Source organism: Rhineura floridana, chromosome 20 (genome assembly GCF_030035675.1).
Source record: "Rhineura floridana isolate rRhiFlo1 chromosome 20, rRhiFlo1.hap2, whole genome shotgun sequence".
NCBI lineage: Eukaryota > Metazoa > Chordata > Lepidosauria > Squamata > Rhineuridae > Rhineura > Rhineura floridana.
In genome coordinates this window covers 16,054,981-16,079,638 of record NC_084499.1, presented here as the reverse complement: position 1 = coordinate 16,079,638, position 24,658 = coordinate 16,054,981, and the positions used below count along the sequence as shown (strand labels likewise).

General features: G+C 47.9%; 1 protein-coding gene and 1 long non-coding RNA gene across 3 annotated transcripts in view; one reads left to right on the top strand and one right to left on the bottom strand.

Moving 5' to 3' along the window:
• LOC133373796 (uncharacterized) overlaps nt 1-14,177 on the top strand; it is a 93,059-nt gene extending 78,882 nt beyond the window's left edge. Inside the window, exon 4 of the long non-coding RNA XR_009759755.1 lies at nt 14,096-14,177. This is a non-coding gene — a long non-coding RNA (uncharacterized LOC133373796). The remainder of the gene's footprint in view (nt 1-14,095) is intronic.
• Nucleotides 1-24,658, bottom strand: part of MAPKAP1 (MAPK associated protein 1) — a 198,172-nt gene that overhangs the window by 6,979 nt on the left and 166,535 nt on the right. For both annotated transcript variants that reach the window (XM_061604012.1, XM_061604013.1), the window contains one exon: nt 23,590-23,727. In XM_061604012.1, coding sequence (XP_061459996.1) covers nt 23,590-23,727 — 138 coding nt within the window. The remainder of the gene's footprint in view (nt 1-23,589; nt 23,728-24,658) is intronic.

Here is a 24,658-nt window from a genome sequence, read left to right as displayed (position 1 = left end):
AGCAAATTTCTTTAGGGAAGTCACTCTATGATTCAGCCTTCCCTCTCCTCCCCACCCCACCCCTAATCTGTAAAGCAGGGGGATGATGGCAATTATAAAAATACTGGACTGCCTTTCAGGATTGTTGCAAGTCTTGCATTAAAAACCTGGCTGAGTGCGGTTCTCTTATCGTGACACATTTAAATGTTTTTTCTGTTCTTTTAATAATGTTATTTGTTACTTAAAAAAAAAAAAGTAGACCCTCAAGATAAGATGGTGTTGTGACTTGTCAGGCAGCTAGTAGTCTTCAGATTCATGGGGCGAGGGAGACATCTAAGCAAACTATAAATCTTATCTACATGTTACACTTCACTTTTGGCCAATGCCCCATTCCAGGACTGAGAAGCACCTCGGGAGCTCTAAAAACCTAAAGTCTACCTTTACTCCGCTGGTGATACGTACTCCACGGAGATTTGAAATCTAAAGGGATTTTTTTTAAAGGGGTTCTAGTTTCAGTCCTTAGCCCAAGAAGCGACAAACACAAATACCTTAATGGTATTAACAAGAAAAGCACGGAAAGCCTTGGGAGTTACTCCCATATTTGAGAGTATGACTCAGTGGAGTAGACCGAGGAGGAGGAAGGAGCAAACCCAAGTACAAGCCCAAGCTTCATTGCCTAGTCAAAAAACTCCAGATAAGGCCCAAAGGGGCCAACTAAAAATTACTCACTTCTTTACTCCAGCATCAAAGGAGAGGATGAATGAGAACCCCTCGCAAGGCATGTACTCTCCCCTCGATTGGTCTCTTACTCTTTAACTTCCAGGCAGTTCCCGGGGAGTACTCAACTTTAAGCTTGGCAGCCGAAACTGCACTTGCTGAGAACTCTCAAGCAAAAGACCTAGCATACCTGACAACAACCGGTTCACACTTTACAGATCTAACTACAACCCAACCTATCGAGCCGGTTAAAAAAGGTATGGGTAAAAAGACTGCGCTTGTTGAGCAACAACTGAACTCCCCCAAGAGTGGGCTGGAGACTCAACCTGGACTCAAACCATAGAACCGGCCGACATTCTATCTACAGAATCTGTACCAGAAAAGGATACAGATAAGGACAAAAACTCAACCCCTGAAGAACATCGTCAACAACATTACCTGGAAATACCTGGAAATGGTCTACCAATTATGGGCTGGTTGCTCATTGAACGTGTGAAATCTTTTCTGACGGAATGCATCCATTTGCTAACGGTTTTAGTTGAAATACATTGTAAGGCAACACCACCTCCTAAAGCTGAGGTGCTATCCATTCTTCAAAGGACCCTACAAACATTCAATCCCAATGAGGTGGTGTCTAACCCCCAGAAATGAGAGAAGTCTAGGAGGGGGTCTACCAAAATGAAAAAGAATAAAAACTTGAAAAAGAGTAAGAACTTGAAAAACCAAAAGTTGGCACGAGGCAAGAAAATGAACTTTGGGAAGCTATTTGACCCGTTGGAGAAACCTCCTACTCAGAGAGTGGGGCAGGCGGAGAGAACACCCCATAAGAGTCCCAGTGGGAAAACTGTTTCAAACCCCTGTGAGGACCTTAACATCCATCGCGTAGTTACATCCACTCCGCCTCCCCACATAGTCGCACCTTTACAATCGCAGGCCCCATATCTAGCTGACCAGGACCCATGGTTGGACGTACTGCTGAAGGAGAATATAAACCAGGGGAAGGTGGAAAACCTAAAAGACCCAAAATGGAATCTAGTATTGGACCCTTATAAGCTGGTCCTGGCAAACTTCCCTAAACCCAGAGGACTAACATCTCAGCATGAACACAAATTACACCTGCTGGAAATTTTAAAGAGAATCCCTTTAATCCACCTTACTATAACTGAAATTGAACAGGTGGAGTACCTGTTCTATAATGGCATAAGTGCTCACGCCGTGGTCTCTTTTACCACCCGGACTGTGGCGAATCGAATCTTCAGCAACAAGGACGTCCTCGCCAAGGTCAGAATAATAACTTTAAGACTTTTTGAAAATAGGGCCCAGCCAGAGGCCTTAATTCCCTGCTGCAGGGCACAACCTGTCCTCTCGAAAGTTGAGGGGACGGAGAAGCAGGGTATCCTTATTGACCTGGCATCTGAGGATTTGAGTACGAGCCATGGAGATACTGAGTTAGCTGACCATTATGGGAGTTCGGATATTCAGACACAAGACATTGGTCATTCATCCGGCTGGTCCAAGGATCCCTTTAACAAGGAAGAGAAAATGCTGATAAGACTCCTTCGGCACTTTATCACCCCGGGGACAATTTGAAATCTTGAGAAGATTTGACCAACTTAGGTCTCACTTGGTAAAGATTCTTATGCAGAAGAAACCTCTCCCTGGCATTGTATCAGTGGCGTCTGTGCCAAACCTAAGGCCCTCTAAAGGTGGGTCGGGTATACCTAAGAACCAGATTACAACCATAGAACCTTCCACATCTCCACTCAATAGTCTGGGGAAAATTAGAAAAGGGGGGGTCATCTTCTGGTGAGGGGGGCCTTTCCCCCTCTGGCCCACAAGGAATGATGGCCTAGAATGTTTCCTCCAGTCCCCGCATCAGTTATCCCCCCGAGACAACATACACATACAGCACCACAGCTAGAAACATGAAACCCACGACCCCCCAGCTACTGGCTTGAGATGAGGCTCCTTGAAGAGGCGGAGTTGGGCTCACCTGAAAGCTCCCCCTCGAACAGAGGCACACTAAGATCCACCACACAGGTTCCGGTGGATGTAAATACTGATCCAGCTAAGATCCAATTAAACCTTTTTATGAGTCACCGGGAGACCGAGATAGTAGCCAAGGGGAAAAGCCCACATGCTCTAGCCTCCACTGCAACATCTATTAAAGCAAATGGCTGTGTGCGCAACCCTGAAGTCCTCGATTTAATCTCTCCAGCTTGACAACTATCTATCTTATCGTGGAACATCATGGGATGGGAAAATAAGCTACACGATGCAGATTTCGTTGCCTATCTCCTAAAATGTAAGATCCTCTGCTTACAAGAAACCTGGGCTGTTAAATGAAACCCACCGACTCTACATGGCTATCGTGCCTTTTCTAGCCCTGCTGTAAAACGGAAACTAAAAGGCAGTGGCAGCGGTGGGCTTACCATCTTTATTTCTGCGGATCTGTTAGCAGAGGTTCAGCACCTGACTAACAACTCCCCACAGTATATACAGACTCTGAGGATCATGGGTAAATCCACAGGACTTTTAATCTGCATAAATGTATATTTCCCCCCCACGCTAGCTAAGTTTTTGGGCAATAATAGTGTCTGGGATCGGCTGTCAGAAACCTTGATGCAGCTGGAGTTTCAATTTCCTAACGCCAGATTGCGGAGATTTCAATGCCAGATTGGGGGATCTATAGTCAAACGCTGAGCTACTACTAATTGTGGGCCTATCCCTCAATCTATGTGGGCCTATCCCTGATCTATAGGGTTTCCCAGGATAAAATGTCTAACAAGCAGGGAAAGAGATTGGCAGAGCTTTCGTATTTACACCAGCTAGAAAGCTTAAATGGCTCTGCTATCGATGAGTCCAAAGGTTCCTTTACCTACTTGACCGATCGGGGTGCCAGTACAATCGATTACATGCTTGTCTCTAATGCTTTGATCCTGGATGTACTTAGATTCGACGTTGACAATAAAGTGGAAAGTGATCACTTCCCACTGTTGTTGAATGTGAGGCTTTTGCACTCGACCCCCCCCCCACCATTGTTGACTTTGGAGGGGACCCAAGTTGCGGAACGGAGGATACGCTGGTCAATCGACCTGTGTTCCTCTATTTCGCAACTTTTTGACAGTAATACCCTCCAATCTCTTCGACAAGGCATCCTGAATTCGGAAATAGATGCTTTGATTATTATTATTATTATTATTATTATTATTGGTTGGCTGTGGAGACCTTGTCCAAGTGCCTGGAATCCGTGAGTGGATGGATGGGAAGGAACAAGTTGAAGTTGAACCCTGATAAGACTGAGGTACTACTTGTGGGGGACAAGAGAAGGTTGGGCGACATTGACCTGAAGTTCAACGGGGTGAGTCTACCCCTAAAGGACCAGGTCCGCAGCCTTGGGGTTGTGCTTGTTTCCAGGCTGTCCATGGAGGCTCAGATTTCGGCAGTGAGCCGGGCAGCCTGGTACCAACTACACCTCATACAAAGGCTGCAACCCTACCTTCCTGTTCACCAGCTCCCACTAGTGGTACACGCCCTGGTCACCTCTCGTTTGGACTACTGTAATGCGCTCTACGTGGGGTTACCCTTGAAAACGGTCCGGAAATTACAACTGATACAAAATGCGGCGGCTCGACTACTTACGAATAGTCGCCGCCGAGATCACATCACACCAGTGTTGTTTGACCTACACTGGCTACCAGTTGTTTTCCGAGCCCAATTCAAGGTGTTGGTATTGACCTTTAAATCCCTACACGGTTCCGGCCCAGTTTATCTCACGGAGCGCCTTCAACGCTACCAATTATGCCGCCCGACAAGATCGGCCACACAGGGCCTTCTCTCAATCCCGCCAACAAAAACAGCCAGATTGGCGGGTACAAGAGAGAGGGCATTCTCAGTGGCGGCCCCCACTCTTTGGAACTCCCTCCCACAAGATCTCCGGCACGCCTCTTCTCTAAATGTGTTTCGGAAAGCCTTAAAGACCTGGCTCTTTCAGCAGGCCTTCGGGGTATCCGGGGAGGGTTAATTGTTATAACTGAATGCCTCCTGCCCAGTTTTAATATTGTTGCTGCAGATGTGTTGTTTTATATTGTATTACTGTATTTTATCAATTGTATTTTAACAATTTTGTAAGTCGCCTAGAGTGGCCATTGGCCAGATAGGCGATGAAGAAATTAAATTTATTATTATTATTATTATTATTGAAGGCATACCAGATTATTCTGTGTCACTAGGGGGCTCCCAGCGAGACGATACCACCCTGCTGTTTTCAAAGGGCACCAGAACACAGAAAGGTGTCTTTTACGGAGTCAGGCCATTGATCAAGTAGCTCAGTACTGTCTGCACAGACCGGCAGCAGCTCTTCCAGGGTTTCAGGAAGGGGACTCTCCCAGCTGGAGACCGAACTTGGGACCTTCTGAAATGCAGAGCAGGCGCGTCACTGCTGAGCTACACAGCCCTTTCGCGGCAGTCTGTGATCTGGGGAGAGTCCCAAGGGCCAGAAAGATAGGTCTGGGGGAGACACATTCAGCTCCTGGGACTGAGGTCCCCCACCCCTACCTTATAACACTCCCTGCTTGAAGCCCTGGAGAGCTGCTGCCAGTCAGTGTAGGCAGTACTGAGCTAGATGGACCAACGGGTCTGATTCCTAGGCTCTTGCCCCAGCTGCATCCTCTTGGAGTGTTTTCGCCTGGCTGGAATGTGTGCTTGCACGATGAGAATGCCTTTTGCTTGCCTCGATGGAGGGCAGAGAGGGGTGTGTGAGCATCGTGTAGAAACGAGTGCACTGCACACAGATACAATTCATTGCTCCACCCACTTTTGCCTCCCGCCCACCACTGGGATATGGCCCCTGGAAAGATTCCCAGGCTGGAATGCGGCCCTCAGGATGAAGAAGGTTCTCCATCGCTGCTGTAGGGCAACCACTGCGAATACTTTGCTACGTTCCCCCACGTCTGCTCTGGATGCACCTCACATAAATGTTTCACGTTCAAAGCCTATATGAGTTGTCCTTCATTCACGCATCGGCAATTAAGATTTAACAAATTAACACTGTTCTCTCCATTTTCATTTTAATGCATTCAGTGCAAAGGTCCGACCTTAATTCATCTGCAGAAATAACAGCATCGTTTTAATGGAGATTTATCCACTTTGCCCAGAGGGACCGGATTTGAAATCTTATTTACAGTAGCTAATTCTCCAGATCCCCCCAAATAAACTGATATACGGCCAGCAAACCAGAGACCTTGGTATTTCATCACGACATGTTAATTAAACGCTATTATCGCACACTAATCAGGAATTATGAATCCTCTAACTGAAAAACTGGGGACCGATCAAAAAACCAAACTTTAAATCACGGAAGCAAAAGAGCGATCGTGCTGCACTTGAAAGGGCAAGCGTTTCTGAACTGGAAGTTAATAAGCAGGGTAACACATTCCTAGCTCCCTGAAGCTAGAGAACCAAAATTTGGCATTCTTGCGGCTCCTGACCCACTGTGTGCAGAACGCACGAGAGACCTTGTAAAAGCAAGGCTTCCCACTGGTATGATCGCTTGCTGTCTCTCACAAGAACCTGCTCATTAACTGAGGTCAGCTTCACAGGCCCTTCTACAGATGCCTTTTGAAACTAGGTCAGAGATGAGGAACCTCAGGACTCTCCCCAGGCCATGCCCCTCTCCCCAAATCACACCCCTTCTCAGGCCACGCCCCTCTCCCCAAATCGCCCCTCTCCCCAAATCACCCCTCTCAGGCCATGCCCCTTCTCAAATCATGCCCCCTCTCCCCAGGCCACACCCTCTCCCCAGGCCATGCCCCTTCTCCCCAAATAATTTGGATCTGGCCAGCATGTGCCCTTGAGCTCTGACGATGCCTCTTGCTTATCTGCATGTAGGATAAAGCGGGGTGTGTTGAGTGTGTCTAGAAACCAGCCTCCTGTTTAAAGGTAAGATTTACATTTGTTGCTCCGCCTACTTTTGCCTCTGGCTCCACCCACCACTGGCTTGTGGCCCCCTGGAAGGTTGCCCAGAAGGGAAATGTGGCCCTTGGGCTGGAGAAAAAGAAAAGAGGCCCCCGCCCCTAGGTAGGGTGGACGGCTACCAGGGCTGGCTCGAGGCACTTTGCAGCCTGAAGTGGGGTCGTAAAATGGCGCCCCTCCCCTGTTCAGATGCAAAGCCCCACAAGCACCTCTTCCGCCCCCTGGCACCAGTATTCCAATAAAGTGGACGACTGAGGGTTGCGGCCAGCTAAGTTCTACTCAGAGTAGACCCAGTGAAATTAACAGATCTAAGTTAGCTAAGCCCCTTATTTTCAACAGATCCACTCTGAGTAGGGCCAGCACTGAATGCAAGCCAGGGAGCCCACTGGGGATGCTGAGCGCTGAGCATGGGACCTGTTGCATGCAAATAGTGCGCTCTGCCACGGAGCTGAAGCTGCCTTGCGGCTTTAAAGGGGGATAGGTATCTCTCGGGTCACCATGTCAGAGAGTCCCCGATCAAACGGCAGCTTATTGGACCCAGCAGTAAAACAGTGTTCTATCAGGCCACCTGACTTGCTTCCTTAGCTGTTTATTACAGGATCAGCCAGACCAAACTCACGCGAAGATGACACTTGTGCCCCTTTTATCCTCACAACAACCCTGTGAGGCTGGTTTAAGCTGAGAGAAATCATGTGGCCCCGTCTGCTGCCCAAATCAGCATATGAAGAAAAAAAAAAGATTTAAAAAGGTTTAGAACTATGCTACGTATAGGTGGATGAAAAAGGAATTTAGTAAATGAAATAATAAGTAAGTGACAATAAATTGGCTGACACTCCCCTGATGCCCTCCCCTGATTTGGACTACAACTCCCATCAGCCCCAGCCAGTATGGAGGTGTAGTCCAATACATCTAGAGGGCACCAGGTTGGCAAAGGCTGTAATAAATCATACATTCTAAAGGGGAAGGGCTGTAGCTCTGTCGGTAGAACATCTGCTGTCCCTGCAGAAGGTCCCAGAAGGCTCAATCCTCAATGGCATCTCCAGGGGTACTCTCTCTGGGTCAAATTAGATGTGATGCTAAAAATGTCGCCTGGAGTTGTACTCTTGTTTTTTTAAACGAAAGGGTAGAAACCCCTTCAGGAAAATCACCCACTGTGGCTGTTATTATGGATGAACCCCCCCCCCAAAAAAAACCCAAGGGACATGTTCAGCATTAGGTCTGTCTGCACTGGCCCTCGGACCACGAGGGGCGCTCCTGAAAAAAACTGGCACTCCCCACTGTGTGGCATGTTATAGAGGGAATATCAGCAAGCTGTCCCTGAAGGAACGCCTGTCTGTCTGTCATTCTTGACCCCCTCTTGTCAAGAAATTCCGGAGGAGTTTCTGAAGAACCTTTGGGGGCTGCCCCCGGGATGCCGCCTGGCTCTCCATCTGCGGGGTGGGAATAATTGCGACTCTCCTCCCATGACGAGGAACAACAAAAAAGAGGATGGAGAGACATGGTGCTCATCGAGTGCGGCAAGCACAGCGGCGACAGGCCTGGGAGATCAAATTTTGGGTTGAAGAAAAAGGCTTGCATCCATTTGAGGGCCTTTTTCTTTTAAATATACATTTACAGCAATGCAGACTAGTTTTGCAACAAACTGCTTTTTAATTTTTTTTTTTTAAATTCTAAACAATATGGTTTTTTAACTCTTTATTTAAGATGTTTTTAAAGCTTTTAAAAATATTTTTAAAGTTTTGTTTTAATGTATTTTAAGGTCGTTTTTTTATGATGTTTTAAAGTGTTTTTAGTGTTTTTGTTTGCCCCCCTGGGCTCCTGCTGGGAGGAAGGGCGGATATAAATCAAATAATAAATGAACAAACAAACGAACGAGGGCAATTTGAGTCCTGCGAAGGCCAGTCGAGGGAGGGCTGGGGAGCTCTGGGGTGACCCAGTAGCCAGATTTGGCTCAGAGGGCTGGTAGTTATTGACCCTTTCTATTACAGGCTCACTGTTTAGCACGGAGCCCTGTTCAGTGCTCTTCTACAGCCGGCCCTTCTCGCTTTTTAAATCTGGAGATTTATCTTGTCTCTTCCGCTCTGGTATTTCACAGCCGACAGAAGCAGAACGCGGAACTTTATTTCAAATCCTTATTTTAGCTTTTGAAGGAGTCAGCCGTTTTCGGGGGCCATTACAGAGCTGGAGAAGTTGGTAACACGCATTGCGGGGAGAGTCACGGGAGGCTTCAATCCATCACGGAAGATGCATCTTACGGGGTGCGCGCACGAGCACACACGTAAAACCCTTTGCAGGGAGGGAGAGAACTGTGTTCTGCAGCCAGTATCTCCCAGAACCTCTGTTTTCCAAAATGGGACGAAAACTTTCACTGGCCTGGGGGGGATCCAGCTGGGTTAGGAGTTTCCAGCGTGTGAACCTTACATCAACATAAGAGCATCAGAAGAGCATGGCTGCTGGATCAGGCCAAAGGGGGCCTATCTCGTTCAGCATCCTGTTCTCACAGTGGGCAACCAGAGGCCTATGGGATATCCGCACATGCCACATATTACTTGATTTATTTGCTGCAGTCATCATAAAGCAGAGGTGCAGAGCCCTTTTTGGCTTGAGGGCCATAGTGCCTTCTGACAACCTTCCAGAGGGCCCATACCAGCAGAGGCAAAAGTGGGCGGAGCAATGAGTACAAATTTTTATCTTTGTAAAGTAGGGTAGCACACTCCCTCTCTCTCCATTCTCTCCATTCTCCAGGCAAGCAAAAAGCATGATCAGAGTTCAAGGCCGCAGTCCAGCCAGGCAAAAGCACTCAAGGAGGATGTGAAACAGGGCTGATGAGGACAGGGTCTGCAGCTGGGTAGGGTGTGTGGTGTTGGGATATTCCTGAGGGCCAGACAGAAAGGACTGGAGGGCCACATTCAGCCTCTGGGCCTGAGGCTCTCACCCCTGTCATAAAGCATGGAGATGCCCACACGTATGCATGGGGCTGGGATTTCTCAAAGTGATGGTGGCCATCTTATTTTGAACCCACGGACACGCCTCCTGTCCTGTTGCAGTGAGTTCCGAGGGCCAATTAGACGGTAACAGTGTTTCCTTTTGTTGGGGATTAAACCTCCTGCAGGTTCATTTCAGCGAACGCTTCCTCCTTCCTTCAGTTAACTGGGGAACTGGAAAACTGGAGGCTCACTGTTGATTGTCATCCCTGCAAAAATAATCTTATTGCAAAAATAAAACTAAAGTCTTATCAAAATATCCCCTTGGTTGGAAAAAGGAATGTGACGGGCCGTGTTTGAGATTCATGCGCCCTGAAAAGTGATTTAGGAAAGAAAAAGCCAGGAAGACTTGGGTGAGGTTTTATGTCCTTCTATGCCCAAATCGCACACTGTTAACAGTGAAATATCCGCTCAGCAAACAATCAAAACGGCACTTTGCCTTTCTGGTGTTCAGGACAGATGCGGGTTTGCGGGTTGCGAGGGGCAAATTGATTTCCATTTCCAGGAGTGCTTAGAGAACGTGATATACGGCTCTGAAGCAACCTTCCGATGGAATGTCACCATGGGTAATACAAAGATCGATGTGGATTTCAAATTTTTTTGGCTCCCCGTGTGTCAGAAAAAGATTATGGGGAACAGCAACAACAAGACTGTAGCACTAACCATAGGAAGGATTATATACTAAGGGGAAGGGCTGTAGCTCAGTGGGTAGAGCCTCTGATTTGCATACAGAAGGGGAGAGGTTCAATCCCTGGCACCGCTAGGGAGGGCTGGGAGAGAACCCTCTCTGAAATACAGGAGAGCTGCTGCCAGCCAGTGTCAACAGCACAGTCAAGGATGTTCAGGCCCGAGAGGAGGTGCTCCTTCACGCAATCCGACACGGTTAAAATGGAATTCACCGCCCATAAGACATCCTGATTGAAGGATGTTATTTCTCCACGGGGAGCAGGTCTTATCAAGAGCTATTATTACATGAAGCCTCCTTTTGCCGACGCAGTATACCTTGCAGATGTGTTGCTTGCATGCCTGCTTGTGAGATCTCTCAGCACACCGGCTGGCTGCTCTTGGGAGCCCAAAAGGTTTCTTAGGCTTTTCTCTGACCCAACAATCACGGGAAAACGGAAAGCTGCCTGATACCATCGGTTCATCTAGTTCAGTACTATCTACACTGACTGGCAGCAGATCCCCAGGCTTTCAGGCAGGGATATTCCAAGCACGACCTGGAGATGCAGGTGATTAAACCAGGGTCCTTCTGCGTGCAAAGTACTGAGCCATGGCTCTCCCTGACGGGTCTAAGGGCCACGTTGTGCTTTTGCAGGAGACGCTCAGAGAACGTCACCACCGCACACGTGAAAAGGAGCTCAGTCTATTGCCCATACTTTCCAAAGGCCAGAAAGAATAACAAATGTTAAAAAACCCACCTATCCATCCATCGCTGTGCACATAAAATGCTACGTTCCTGAACCTGGCTGATTTATTTAAAATGCTGAAAATGGAATTAATGAGGAGAGATGCTTTCCTTTCTTGGGGCAGGAACACAGTTCCTTGGCTGCACACACCCTGTCCATTTAAAGCACATTTCCCCACTAAAGAATCCTGGGAACCGTCATTTGTCAAGGGTGGTGGGAACTATAGCTCTATGAGGAGTAAACGACAGCTCCTAGGATCCTCTGGGGGCGGGGAAATGATGTGCTTTCAATGCATGCTATGCATGTAGCCCTTGTCAGATCGTTGTGAAGTTAGAGAGTGCAGCTTGGGCCTCTAAAAGGTCCAATGGAACTTGAGAGCTGTAAGCAGAACACGCAGTTAAGTAGAACCCCCGACATACTAGGTAGAACTTTCATTGCAGAAGGGGCTCCCTAGGGAGAAGGTTATAATTTTGTACTTCAGCTGATGTCGCTGAAGAGGAAATTCCCTCTAGGAGGATGGAGCGGGGGAGCGCAGGACTGCTTGGGAGGGTTGTGGAAAGCTTGTGGGCTTTCCACTGCAGCATCCGGCTGGCCACTGTGAGAACAGAATCCTGACCTGGAGAGCCGCTGTCAGTCAGTGCAGACAATACTGAGCTAGGTGGACCAAGGGTCTGACTCAGGAGAAGGCAGCTTTCCTGTATGCCTAAAGATGGACTTCTCTTCCTCTTTTCAAGAGTGAGTTAAGCCGGATGGCAGCCTTGGGCCAAGAAAGCGTGGTGTGCCTCCTCCCCCACCAAAAGGAACCCCACTTCAGCTTATTAGATGCATCCGCTCCACAATGACCTTTTTGTGCGTGTCTGTGCGCACGCGTGCGGACGCAAAGCGCTCCAGAGCGCCATCGGGAAGAGACCATTGCCTCATCCTCTTTAACAAATATGTTTTGTAGCCCTATTAAAAGGGGGGTTTCATCTATCCTGTCAAAGGCAGCCTGCTGGGTCTCTCTCTCTCCCCCTCCCCAGTTTAATTACACTATCCAATTAAAACTCCTTTGCTGCACTTGGATTCGCTTCTCCTTGGGCTTGAGTGGATATGACATTTACAAGGCTCGGCTCTCAAGCAGACAATGGTGTGATTGATGAGGTGCAGACGTGGCAAAGGAGCCGATCGCAACTGTGGAAAGGCTGCTTAGTGCAATTTGATTTATTTATCATCTCTTCCAAAACAAGGGGGCCGGGGGGGGCTTGCGGAGGGAGGGAGGGAGAGTGGGGGCACGGTAGCCTGGAAATGGACAGGAACCAATGGTGCTTTGGCAGTGGAAGACTACGCCTCCATTTTCATACCTCTGACACAAAAAGCTTCTCGTTTAGATGTCTGATATGGTGAGGAACTGGTGGTGGTATCAGTGCTCGAGGGCACGACTTGCCGTTTGGATGCCAGAGGCCCTGGGTTCTGATTCCAGACAATCTCCTGCCCCGGAGGAAAAGGGAGGCCTGGCTTTTTGTCTGAGGCTGGCCACTGACTTTGAAGGCTTTCAAGGGGGCGTTAGACTGAAGAACCATGGATTTAGCTGCTAATGAGCTGAATAGTGAGCAATGTCCATGTAAAAACGGAGGATGGGGTGGCTGCGGAAATCAAATTATTTGGGAAAAGCTGACAAATGGTTCAGATCAGCCTCTGGAGGGCCACAGGTTGAGGAGGTGAGTGCAGTGTTGCTCTGATGCGTTTCTGAAGCCAGGTGAAGACCTCTTCACTCCCCCCCATTCTCCCAGTCCCAACTTAGGGACATAAAAGCTGTGCTATACAGAGTCCGGCCACTGGTCAATCTAGCTCTGTATGGTCTACACTGACTGGCAGCGGCTCTCCAAGGTTTCAGGGAGGAGCCTCTCCAGCCTTACCTGGAGATGCCATTGGGGATTGAACCGGCGCGCAAACGGATGCTCTGCTGCAGAGCTACGGCTCTCCCCATCTTGCCCTGTGTCCGGTCCACCATACCAGGTTTTGGGTCCCAGTGGCAGTCAGCTCCTCTTTGGCTCTAGAGGCAGGGGGGGTTGAAACAGATGAAAGGGAGCAACAGAAGAAGCGGTGAAGGGACAAGTCGAGAGCTCGCTGGGGCTTAAATCTGCAGGCTTCTGCGCCAGATCATTTTGGAGCCTGGGCATGGCCCAGAAATGCCTGAAGAGAGAGCATTCCGAACATCTTTCCCTCGCCCGCTCCAGAACCACAGCTCGCATCTCGGACCACCAGTGTGCAGGTGGCACCCCATGTGGAAGCAGCATGCTTTGGAGACGCGGAGTGTGCCTGCCTCTCCTCCCTTCTCTTGAGTATCTCAGGTTGCATCCAGGTCATCAAGAGCCACGCAGCAGCTGCCATCCTGCGTCTATAACTGTGCGTTGATCACCCTGCTGATCAGTGGGGGCTGGTGCCCATTCGGACTGGCGGGAGAAGGCTGGCTGATCAACCAAGGGCAGAGGCACACGTGGTGTTCTGCCAGTTCCAGTGCTCTCTCTTTGGAAAACGCGGCCCCACAATGCGAGTCAAACCCACCCCCTTTTTACTGTAAAACCTGGTGGGAGCAGCTTGAGTTTTTAAAAATTCAGCTCCAAAGAGATTTCGCAACTGATCGGCAGATCAACCGTTTCTCCTTCCAGGTGCAGCTAATGGAAACGCTTTTGCTCTGGCGACTAGTGTGCTCACAGCCCAACTCTAGTTTCGCCCCCATCCTCTTCCTAGTTGAGTTCTAAAAAGGCAACACTGAGGAAGTTGGAAGGCAGGGCCACCCCCTGGTCTGGTTGTAAGTAAGCAGGTGGAGGCTGATGGGGCAGTGCCCCCTTTGCCCTAATGGACCAGCATCCTCTGCTTCTGATGATGGGGTCAAAGCCATCTCTCGTAGCTGCACAGGAATCTAGGAAAGCAGAGAAATGCTGGGTGCCAGAGATAGACAGCTGTGCATAAGTGGTTCAAGCTGCACCATGTGGTCTGTTCAACTGCATGGTTCCAGGTTGTTTGAACTGCTCTCTTCCTTCCTGCCCCCAGGTTGGAATCTATCACGAATTGCAAAGGATCTCCTCTTTGAGGGTGAAGTCTTCGAACAGCAAAACGTTGCAATGCCACGGTGAATCGCTCCAGAGGATTAAGGTGCGCGGGCTGCCCATCACAACGGGACCAAAAAGGTCACACCTGTGGAGGACTAAAGGACTGTCTTTCCCCATAAGAACCTGCTCAGTCCCCGAGGTCATAATCAGAGAGGCCCTTCCCTTCAAGGGAGGACCGGAGAGTGGTGATGAGAGAACAGACAGTTTCTGTAGTGATCCCCCATTGATGGATTGCTCTCCTTAGGGAGGCCTGCTTGGCACCAACCTTGCCATCGTTTCAGCAGCAGGCAAAGAGATTTTTGTTTTCCCTGGACATTTGGGTAGCATCAGTGATAAAATATTGTACTGTTACTTTGGACACATCATGAAAAGACCTGATTCACTAGAAAAGACAATAATGCGGGGGGAAACAGAAGTGAGCAGAAAAAGAGGAAGACCAAACAAGAGATGGATTGATTCCAGAAAGGAAGCCACAGACCTGAACTTACAAGATCTGAAGAGGGTGGTTTAGAACAGATGCTCTTGGAGGTTGGTGATTCATAGGGTCACCATAAGTCGTAGTCAACTTGAAGGCGCATAACAATAAACAACAATACACTCCTCAGATACTATCCACTGATTAGAGGCAACCTCTGGGAAGATGAAAGTGAGCAATTGTCTTGAAAGCTATTTTTGAGATTTGTTTTTTTTACAAAAAGCTACAAAGGCTGAACATTTCCATTCAATGTTGCATCCTCCCTAGATTTCACTGCTTCTGTCCCATGAGTTGGGGGGGGAGGGATTTGAACCCTGGTCTCCCAGGTTCTAGTCTGACACTCTAACCACTACGCCACACTGGCTGTCATCAGGCCCTGTGTTATGAGCCTGTGCACCTTGCAGACGCATGGAAGACCTTATCCGGGATATGTGTGTGTATTTGGCTGGCAGGGTTCATCTAGAATGAGGAAACAGAAGGGAGGAGAAAAAGAGGAAGGCCAAACAAGAGATGGATCGATTCCATGAAGGAAGCCACAGACCTGAACTTACAAGATCTGAACAGGGTGGTCCATGACAGATGCTCTTGGAGGTCGCTGATTCACAGGGTCGCCATAAGTCGTAGTCGACTTGAAGGCACGTAACAACAACAACAAACCTGTTTTTTATTGGTTTATTATGATTTTATTATTGAGTTTTAAAACTTTGGCCATAAATCACTACTGGAATGTTTTTTGTTTGTTTTTAGTGGGAAGTTATGTATTAATTTAATAATCTTAACCCTAAACACGTAGCCAATCCTGGTGTCTTGTACACGTTTTCAGACACCAGTTTGTTTCATTTCTGTCACGTATCTTGAATGTGTACACCTAAAAAAACAAAACCCTAAGCCCCATTGCATCATTATACATCACACTGTGATTCCATCCTACTTTGCAAAGACCTCACAGGGGCACACGCAGATTCCCCATTTTATTCCCACAACAACCCTGTGAGGTAGGTTAGGCTGAGAGATTGCAACCGGTACATCACCCAGTGAACGTTGTGGATGAGCGGGGATTTGAACCTGGGTCTCCCCAGTCCTAGCTTGACACTCTTAAGCACTGCATCATACTGATATTTTCCAATAAATATTTACTGCTTGTAGCAATAGGCCATTGCAAATACAGTAATATGCCTATTAGCACAGACATAAAACGCTGTCTGTTTAAAATTGAATCAACATTAAAATAAACCTTAAAACTTCCTGGGGTTGTTCTTAGATTTTGCTTTCACAAACAAAACAAGTCACTTTACAAACTGCTGTGATTTGATTCAAGATTCTCACTTGGATTCTCTTCACTGCATCGTGCCAGTGATTTGGCCTGGTGACACATGGTCCAACCACCTTGCTGAAGCTAAGAAGGTCTAGGTCTGGCCAGTGCCTGGATGGCAGACCCACTGGGGAACCTCATTTATTTATTTGTTTACTTATGTTTATTTCTGAATTTATAAACCGCTCTTCATAGAAAAGCCAAATGGTATACAGAAATAGAACATAAAACCAGTGGAGGCGGGTGGCTACAATGTCAATGGGTCAGAGAATCCGCTCCAGGTTTTAGTCTATTTTCAAGTTCGGACTAAAACCCTGAGTGGATTCACTTCCCCACTGACATCGGAGCCACTGCACAAACCATAAGTCAGATTGTAAAACGGTATTAAAGTAAGAATTAAAAACTGCAGAAATAAAATAGACTTAATTTGAGAAGGCTTGGGAGAAAAGAAAGTTTTTAACCATGTTGGGGCTTGCTTTGCTTCTAAGGGATGCAAATGTGGCAATGCATCCTTTCAATGATGTTCAAGATGGCTGAATGATAATCCAGCGAAGATGCAATGAAAGCTATAAATGCAAAATAGCATCATTAAAACATTTAATCTATTTATTTATTTATTATTATTTATTTATTATTTCAATTTATATACCGCCCTTAGCGAAATAGCTCTCAGGGCGGTGAACAAACAGAACAAATCTAAGAACAATCCAATCAACCTAATCAGGAAAAGTAAAGCAGCAGGAAGATCTCATTTATCATTTAGGAAGGCAGGGTCTGAAAATGCCTGTTGATATAGAAATCAAGTCTTAAGTGACGGACAGCAGGTGAGCAGGGATGGGATCAGGTGGTTCTCCCTGGGGACAGTGTTCTAAATCTGCTTCCCCAAGCTTGGGGCCCTTCAGACGTTTTGGGCTGCCATTCCTACACTGGCTGATGGGGAGTGGTGGTCCAAAACATCAAGAGAGACACCAGAGGTGGGTGGGTGGGGAAGCTGTTTTAAATCCTGAGTGCCATGAGAGAAAAGGCCTGTCACCAGTGCTGACGGCAGGGGTACGGCAAAGTACAGAGCAGGACTTCCAAAGCGGATCTCAGTAATCATGCAACTGCAGAAGGGAAGAGGCAATTGCTATTGTTGTTGTCATTATTATTTCAGTTTATATCCCGCTGGCAGGCTGGCAAACGCTTCAATATCATTAAAAAAAAATCTAAACGGTTTAAAAACAATTGCAGTTTCTCAGCCAATGCTTTCAGCATTGCCAGGAACAGTATCTTTCAGCCATCAAATGCAATTCCTCCTGAAACTCAGTAATAACGGAGACATTTGCAGCTCACCAGGGAGCCACCATTAAAAAGGCCCTGTCACGGGTCAACACCAACTGGGCACCTGCAGTGGGAAAGGCACCAACAGGGCCTTCCCTGCCAGGGCCCAAGACGGTTGGGGTGGTACTGTTTTAGGTACTTGAGTCGCCAGCCATTTAGGCCTTTATATGCTTGTGAACACCTTGGATTGCGCCCGATAGTTCACTGGCAGCTGGTGCAGGGCTTTCAGGACTGGTGAAAGGTAAACATACACAGATGTGCTCAACAAAGCATCCTCTTGATTTCTAGATTTGTGTTCCAACGGCGCCTGACATTTTCCTATTTATAAAGCTATGAGACTTGACGCTGCTCCCAACGCGTTCCAACCATAGAAGAAACATAGATGCCTTTGGCATTAAATGCAAACTGCATCTCAAAACAAAACAAACAAAACAAACGGCATTTGGCGGTTAATTTGACTATCACTTACAAGCCAGCCCGAATTCTGCTGGAGAAAGCTATTTTCGTGGAGATGCCGAATTCGACGGGAAAGAGGACTGTGTAGCAACATCAATCAAAACGTCAGCTCTCTTGGCAGCTCTCGACAGTGAGGAGGGTTCAGAGGTTGTGGGATAAAGAAAAAAGGGGAGGTGCAGGGGAAAAGCCGCACTCTGGTTCAGCTCTAATGTGCCCTTGCTGGAAGTGGTACCTGCCACCCCTTCGCTGCATTAGGCAGCTTTCATTAATCTTCTCGCCATCTTCCTTAACTAGCCATGCAGAACCGTTCGATAGCAAGACACATAATGGGGAGGCCCCTGCGTGCCTATTACCAGGTTAACATTCTGTTAAGCCCCAGCACGGCAGCGGAATGGGAATCAAAAGGAAATCTGAAAACCACGAGGCTGCAATCCCGGCAGTTACGTTACAACTTGGGAGCCACCAACGTACGCCCGCGGGGCCCAGGGATAGAAAGAAGAAGGGCCACTGGGGAGAACTACTTGCCGGCCACGGTAGCTATTTTCACAGCAATTTTGACCCCCCCCCCCAAAAAAGAATGATGACATCCCCTTTAGATAGAAATTATTTCATGAATGGGAAAGGGCCGTAGTACAGTGGCAGAACATCTGCTCTGTATGAAGAAGGCCTCAGAGAGAACCCTGTCTGAAATCCTGGAGAGCCACTGCCTGTCAGTGCTGACAGTACTGAGCTCGACATAAAAAGAAAAGGGGATGGGGAGGAATGAGGAAAGCAGTCTCGGGCATCGATTCTTAAAGTTACACAGTTGTTCTTGTAACGACTAGCTTGAATGAAACCAGCTCAGGGAAGGGACAGGCCAGACGGGAGCTGATCTCTCAGCTGAGTCAATGGGAAAGGGCTTTGCTAGCCTGCCTTTCCCTTTGCTGCAGCTAAAAGACAAAGGGCTCCCACCCTGGTAGTTGTGGTCCAACAGCTTCTGAAGGCTACAGGTTCCCTGTCGGTGGTCTGGATGGACATTTGGTCTAATGCAGTTAAGTCTCCAACGGCCCGCCAGGTTTGCAAAGAAAACAGACTGCTCCAGGTCTGGAGGCCTGACACTCATGAATGGAAGGTAATGTTAAGCCCGCCCCCCCCCCAAAAGGAGCGATTCATTTAATCACTTGCTCAGCATTGCTGCCCGACACTGCACTAATCTGGCTGCCCTGCCCTTTCAGCTGGACAACAGGCTACTAGCCACAATGGCTATGTTCTACCTCCACTGTCGGAGGCAGTTTCCCTCTGAATACAAGTTGCCGGGAATGGCAAGGGGGAGAGTTGCTGTTGCACCCAGGTCCTGTTTGCGGGCTTCCCTTTGGGGCATCTGGATGGCCAACATGAGAACAGGATGCTGGACTAGGTGGGTCCCCTTTGGCCTGATCCAGAAGGGCTCTTCTTAGCCCTGAGAGCAGAAAATGGAACGTCCACACCCAGAGGCAGTCTATCTCTGAATGCCATTTGTTGGGGAACAACAGGGGGAGAGTGCTGTTGTTCCCATTGGAGCATCTGGTTGGCCACCATGAGAACAGGATGCTGGCTTTGATGGACCCCCTTTGGCCTCACCCAGCTGAGGCCTCCACTTATGTTCTTATGTTCACATCAACCCATCCCTCACCAGTCATATTCTATCCAACTGAATCTTTTTGTGAAACAGCCAACGGCTCGAGGAACTGACTCCCAACCCGTCTTCTTCTCAAACAACGTAAAGAGACATTAAGAGAATCAGATTTCCTTTAAATTACACTATTGCCAAAGGACATAATCATATTAAGCTTATTACGTTGCTTCCTTAAGACTTTATATTATGTACGCTTAATTGAGATGCAGGGCTCCTTTTTTTTGGCTATAAAAATGGCAGCTCCTTTATTAAGGCCTAAATCTTCCTTCTTAACGACAGGATGCTTCCCCTCAAGATTCAAAACCTGCAAAATCTTTTGTGATAATCAGATGGCGGCTGATTTAAAACAAGCACTTTATAGATATGGTGTTTGCAAGATTCTAATGGGGTTGGGATTTTACTAGGGAGGCCATTAGCACCTCTCCTGGTGTCTGAGTTCAAGCAGCCAAATTTATACAGCAAATAAAGATCCAGAATCTTAAGCCAGCCTAGTGTTAAGAGGCGCAGATATTCTGAAAGGCCATTTAGGAGCAGAAATGACTCCAGTGCAGCCAGGCCGTCTTGAAACCGGCTGGGAATCAGTTTGAAACTCAGCCAACCTATAACAGCGGCCAACACCCACTCCAAACCAGGTCTCGGGAAATATCCCAAACGACCCATAAGCAGAAAGTCTATGGAGTTGACAGGCTGGGGTTGCATAAAGCTTTCTTCTTGATAAGTCTGAAGACAATGAGTAAAAACATTTCCACGCATTTCGAGGTTTCCGGGCTTATGAAGAATTGGGTTCAAGCATCTAATTGAAGGACGAGGCAAAATCAGTCAGCGGGGCAGGCTAAGATCAGCTCCCAGGAGATGGTCCAAGCCAGTGAGTGGAGTGGGGAACCATGAAAAGACTTGTAGGGGTGAGGAAAGCATAGCACAAAGAGATGGGCAGAGCAAGGAGGAGAGTGCCATTGCGCTCAGGTCCTGCTTGTGGGCTGTCTGGCTACTGTGAGAACAGGATGCTGTACTTGATGGGCCATTGGCCTGCTCCAGCTTCAGGGCTCTTCTGATGGAATCCGAGCCAGTGGATTCCCTAGATTTAAGAGGCACTGACGATAAATACATTTCTTTGTTAATCCTGAACTCACCACCCATTGCTTCCTTTGGGTGGCTCCCAGTTCTAGCGTTACAAGAGAACATGGCCTACTCTTTCCCAACCATTCAGAATAAACGTCCAGTCAGAGTAGACTATACTAATCTGTCTGACTGCCGGTCAGAGTACACAGTATTGGTCTGTCTGGACCCTGTATAAGGCAGTTCATTTGTCTACAGGTAGCCATATTTGGGGGAGGTTTCTGAAGGGTAATTCTCTCGTGATCAGGGTGGGGGAAGAGGTTTATATTATCCACACTACAAGTTCACGCCTTCAGAGGGCGAGTCTCTTTGAACAAAAGAGCGAAGGAGCCTTCATACAGCTGGAACCACACAACCATCCGTTTGTGACACGTTCCGGCGCAACTCGGGAAGACTAGATGGAGGATGGTTGTGTTACAAGAGATAAAAACACGGAAACAAAATATATTGCAGAACTCAAAAACCCTTATCTCCCCCTCAGCCTCGCTCCCTCTGCCATAATTCATTTCAAGGAAGCCCTAGGAATAATTTTTGATGTAAACTCTGCTACAAACATATATCACTTTGCCGATAAGATCACAGGCAAACCTGGGGCGATGAAGAGAGCGTCATTCCTTCATGCACCCACATAATATAAGTGCTTTCCCCCCCTCTTTAAAAGTTTAGAAGGGACTCATTGGAGAAGAGCTCTGGAACGGGCGTAAAGAGCCTGTCTTGCTGTGACCCTCCTGCAATGCATGATGGGACAATGCTGAGGAATGTCAGCAAGCAAGAGGACACGGGAAGCTATCTTATTCTGGGTCAGACCGCTGGTCCACCTAGCTCAGCAGTGCCTACGCCAGGTGTGGGGGACCTTTGGCCCTCCAGAAGGGGCTCAACCGCAGCTCCCGTCAGCCCCAGCAAGCAGGGCCAATGGCATGGGATGATGGGAGTTGTGGCTCTCTGGAGGGCCAACGGATCCCCACACCTGGTTTACGCTGGCCGGCTGTGGCTTTCTGGAGTTTCAGGCAGGGGATATATCCAGCTCCATGTGGAGATGTTGGGGACTGACGCTGGAGCTTTTTATATGCAACGCAGAAGCTCAGCCACTGAGCTACGGCCCTTTCCCATGTTTAACAGAATATATGTCCTTTTAGAAGCATAAATATCTTTCAGGTGTAACCAAAGAGAAATTAAAACTGAACAGATTCCCCTCCGTGCTCAATTCCCTACGCAGCAAATTCCGCCAGTCCCCAACCCAAGGGCTATTCTTCTGGGCAAGGATTCTTGACTTAAATCCCAAGAGGACTTTGAAAAGGATGCTCTTTGCCCTCTTGTGTGGGGATGCTGTTCAGGGTGGTTAAGAACAAAGTCCCTTTCAAGCCATGTGCAACCTACGCAACCGGCTCGAAGGTCCCCAGAGATCCTCCTGACATGACAGGGAGGGGAAATGACCCCAAGAGGTCTGCATAGGGGACCTTGTTTCTGGGTCCAAATGATGCAGGTCTGGCTGGAGACTGAAGAATTACATCTCACAGGGGTTTTATGGTGGGGACGCCGTTGCTTTTTTATTATTAATAAAAAAAAGAATTCTCAAGATAGAAGTGACGGATTTACAAAGACAACCTGGGCAGGATGCGAGCAGCCACGGGCGATTGCTTTACCCCCCTGAGCCCCGAGAGCTGCAGACGGAGGAAATTGGGAGAGTGAAATTTAGGGTTGTGTGCCCCAAAGCGCTTGGGAGTGTGGAGGGGGGTCTCTCTGGACCCTGGATTCCTCTCTATATTATTGTTTATGGACTGCGTCTTCATTTAGGAAGCGATCCTCCAACCCAGGCATTGAAGAACATATGTCAAAATGTTAGAAGCTATTTAAAATAACTGTGAACTGTAACTGCGGGTGAGGGTGGCTTGGGAAAAATGGCCTCATCGGCCAATTTATTTATTTCATTTCAGTTTATTTATTTATCACATTTCTATCCCCCTTTTCCTCCAAGGAGCTCAAGGTGAGCACACGGTTCTCCTCCCTCTTCTTTTTATCCTCACAACAACCCTGTCAGGTAGATTAGGCTAAGAGACTGTGACTGGCCCAAGGTCACCCAGCGAGTGTCATGGCTGAGTTGGGGGGAGGGAGGGATTTGAACCCTGGTCTCCCAGGTTCTAGTCCGACACTCTAACCACTATGCCACACTGGCTCTCATCAGGCCCTGTGTTATGAGCCTGTGAACCTTCCAGACACACGGAAGACCTTATCCGGGATATGTGTGTGTATTTGGCTGGCAGGGTTCAGCTAGAATGAGGAAACAGAAGGGAGGAGAAAAAGAGGAAGGTCAAACAAGAGATGGATTGATTCCATAACGGAAGCCACAGATCTGAACTTACAAGATCTGAACAGGGTGGTCCACGACAGATGCTCTTGGAGGTCACTGATTCATAGGGTCACCATAAGTCGTAGTCGACTTGAAGGCACATAACAACCACCACCACCAAGTTCCAAAAGTCCAAACAGGGACGTAACTTACACTGAGTTAGACCACTGGTCCATCTAGGTCAGTTATAAAACTAATTAAACCATATCATGGAGGGGGGAGCACACCAGTATTCATTTATTTATTTAAAAGTATTTCTAAACCGCTTAGGGTTGCAGCCAGCTGAGAAGAGAAAAATCAACTCATTTGAAATGTGGTGGAGGAGAGCTTTGCGGATACCATGGGCTGCGAAAAAGACAAATAATTGGGTGTTAGGACAAATTAAACCAGAACTATCTCCGGTAAATGATGAAACTGAGGTTATCATACTTTGGACACATAATGAGAAGACATGATTCACTAGAAGAGACAATAATTCTGGGAAAAAGAGAAGGGAGGAGAAAAAGAGGAAGGCCAAACCACAGATGGATCGATTCCATAATGGAAGCTGCAGACCTGCACTTACAAGATCTGGTTCAGGACAGATGCTCTTGGAGGTCGCTGATTCAGAGGGTCGCTGTAAGTGGAAATCGACTTGGAGGCACATGACAGCAACATGTCCTCCTGCTGTTTGATTCCTAGCTGGGGGGCGGGGGAGGAGAAAAAAGGGATGGCCAGGAGGAGGAGGCACCTTGAAAGGAAGAGAGGCTACTTACTGGGACTCTTCTCTTCCGCAAGGTCACAAGTGCAGAGGAGTTCGGAGTCGATGGAGGTTGGCTTCTGCTTAATCCAGAACTTGGCGCTGGCTTTCTGATTCGTCACGGGATCCACTTCCACCTTGTCCCCCGAGATGCCTGATCACCCAGAGGGTATCAAATGAAACGGCAACAACAGTAAGGCTTTGAGTAAGCAGGTTAAACATCCCCCCCCATTTATTTATTTTTTGGTGCAGCACTTCTTGCTTTGTGGCAAGTAAATGTTAAGGACTAGCAGCATTTCTCACATTTGATGAAGAGAGCACCTGATGCAGCACAAGAAGGACACCACAAAAATGTGTGTGTGTGTGTGGGAGACCAGCTCTGGATGTGCAAGTGACACACTTGGTTTCCAAGGACCAAGTTTGGTATACAGGAAGAGTTTAAGCTGAGCTACTAGCTCAGCTCTGTAAAACAATAAAAAGGACCTCTGAACGTGTCTCAAGGGCCTTTCCTTTATTACTGAGAGCAGAGTAACACCGCTGCAGCTTCATGCTGGCTTCTTCCAACACCACACCAGGGGTGTAGTCTTAGACCCCTTACTTTTTTGGGAGCAGGGTACCAACGTCTCCAGCATCCTACAGGCCAATCAGCATGAAAGGGGAGTGTGTTAGCCACTGAGAAGAGTCTTCTAACACTCTTCCTTGTCCATTCCTGCTGTTTGGAGCCAGAGTGAAAGGAGGTGAGTCAGCTGCTCAGAGGACTCTTCTTAGCAGCCAACACTCTCCCCTTTCGTGCTGATTGGCTCCTAGGGATGTCTGTTGCTGTGGCAGCAGGCATTAACAAAGATCTCATTCTCAATTCAGCAGCAAAGAAAGTGGGAGGGACATGGCTGTGACTATCACAAAGGGACCCAGCGCTTCTGAATATGTCACTGCACTACTGCACCAGACCCACATCATCTTAATCTGGTACACAGATGAGATGGGCAGGTTTTGATCTGATGGTTACATTGGAATGCACGGCACTGCCGTTGGCCCATCTAGCTCAGTATCATCGACACTGACTAGCAGCGGCTCCCCCAGGATTT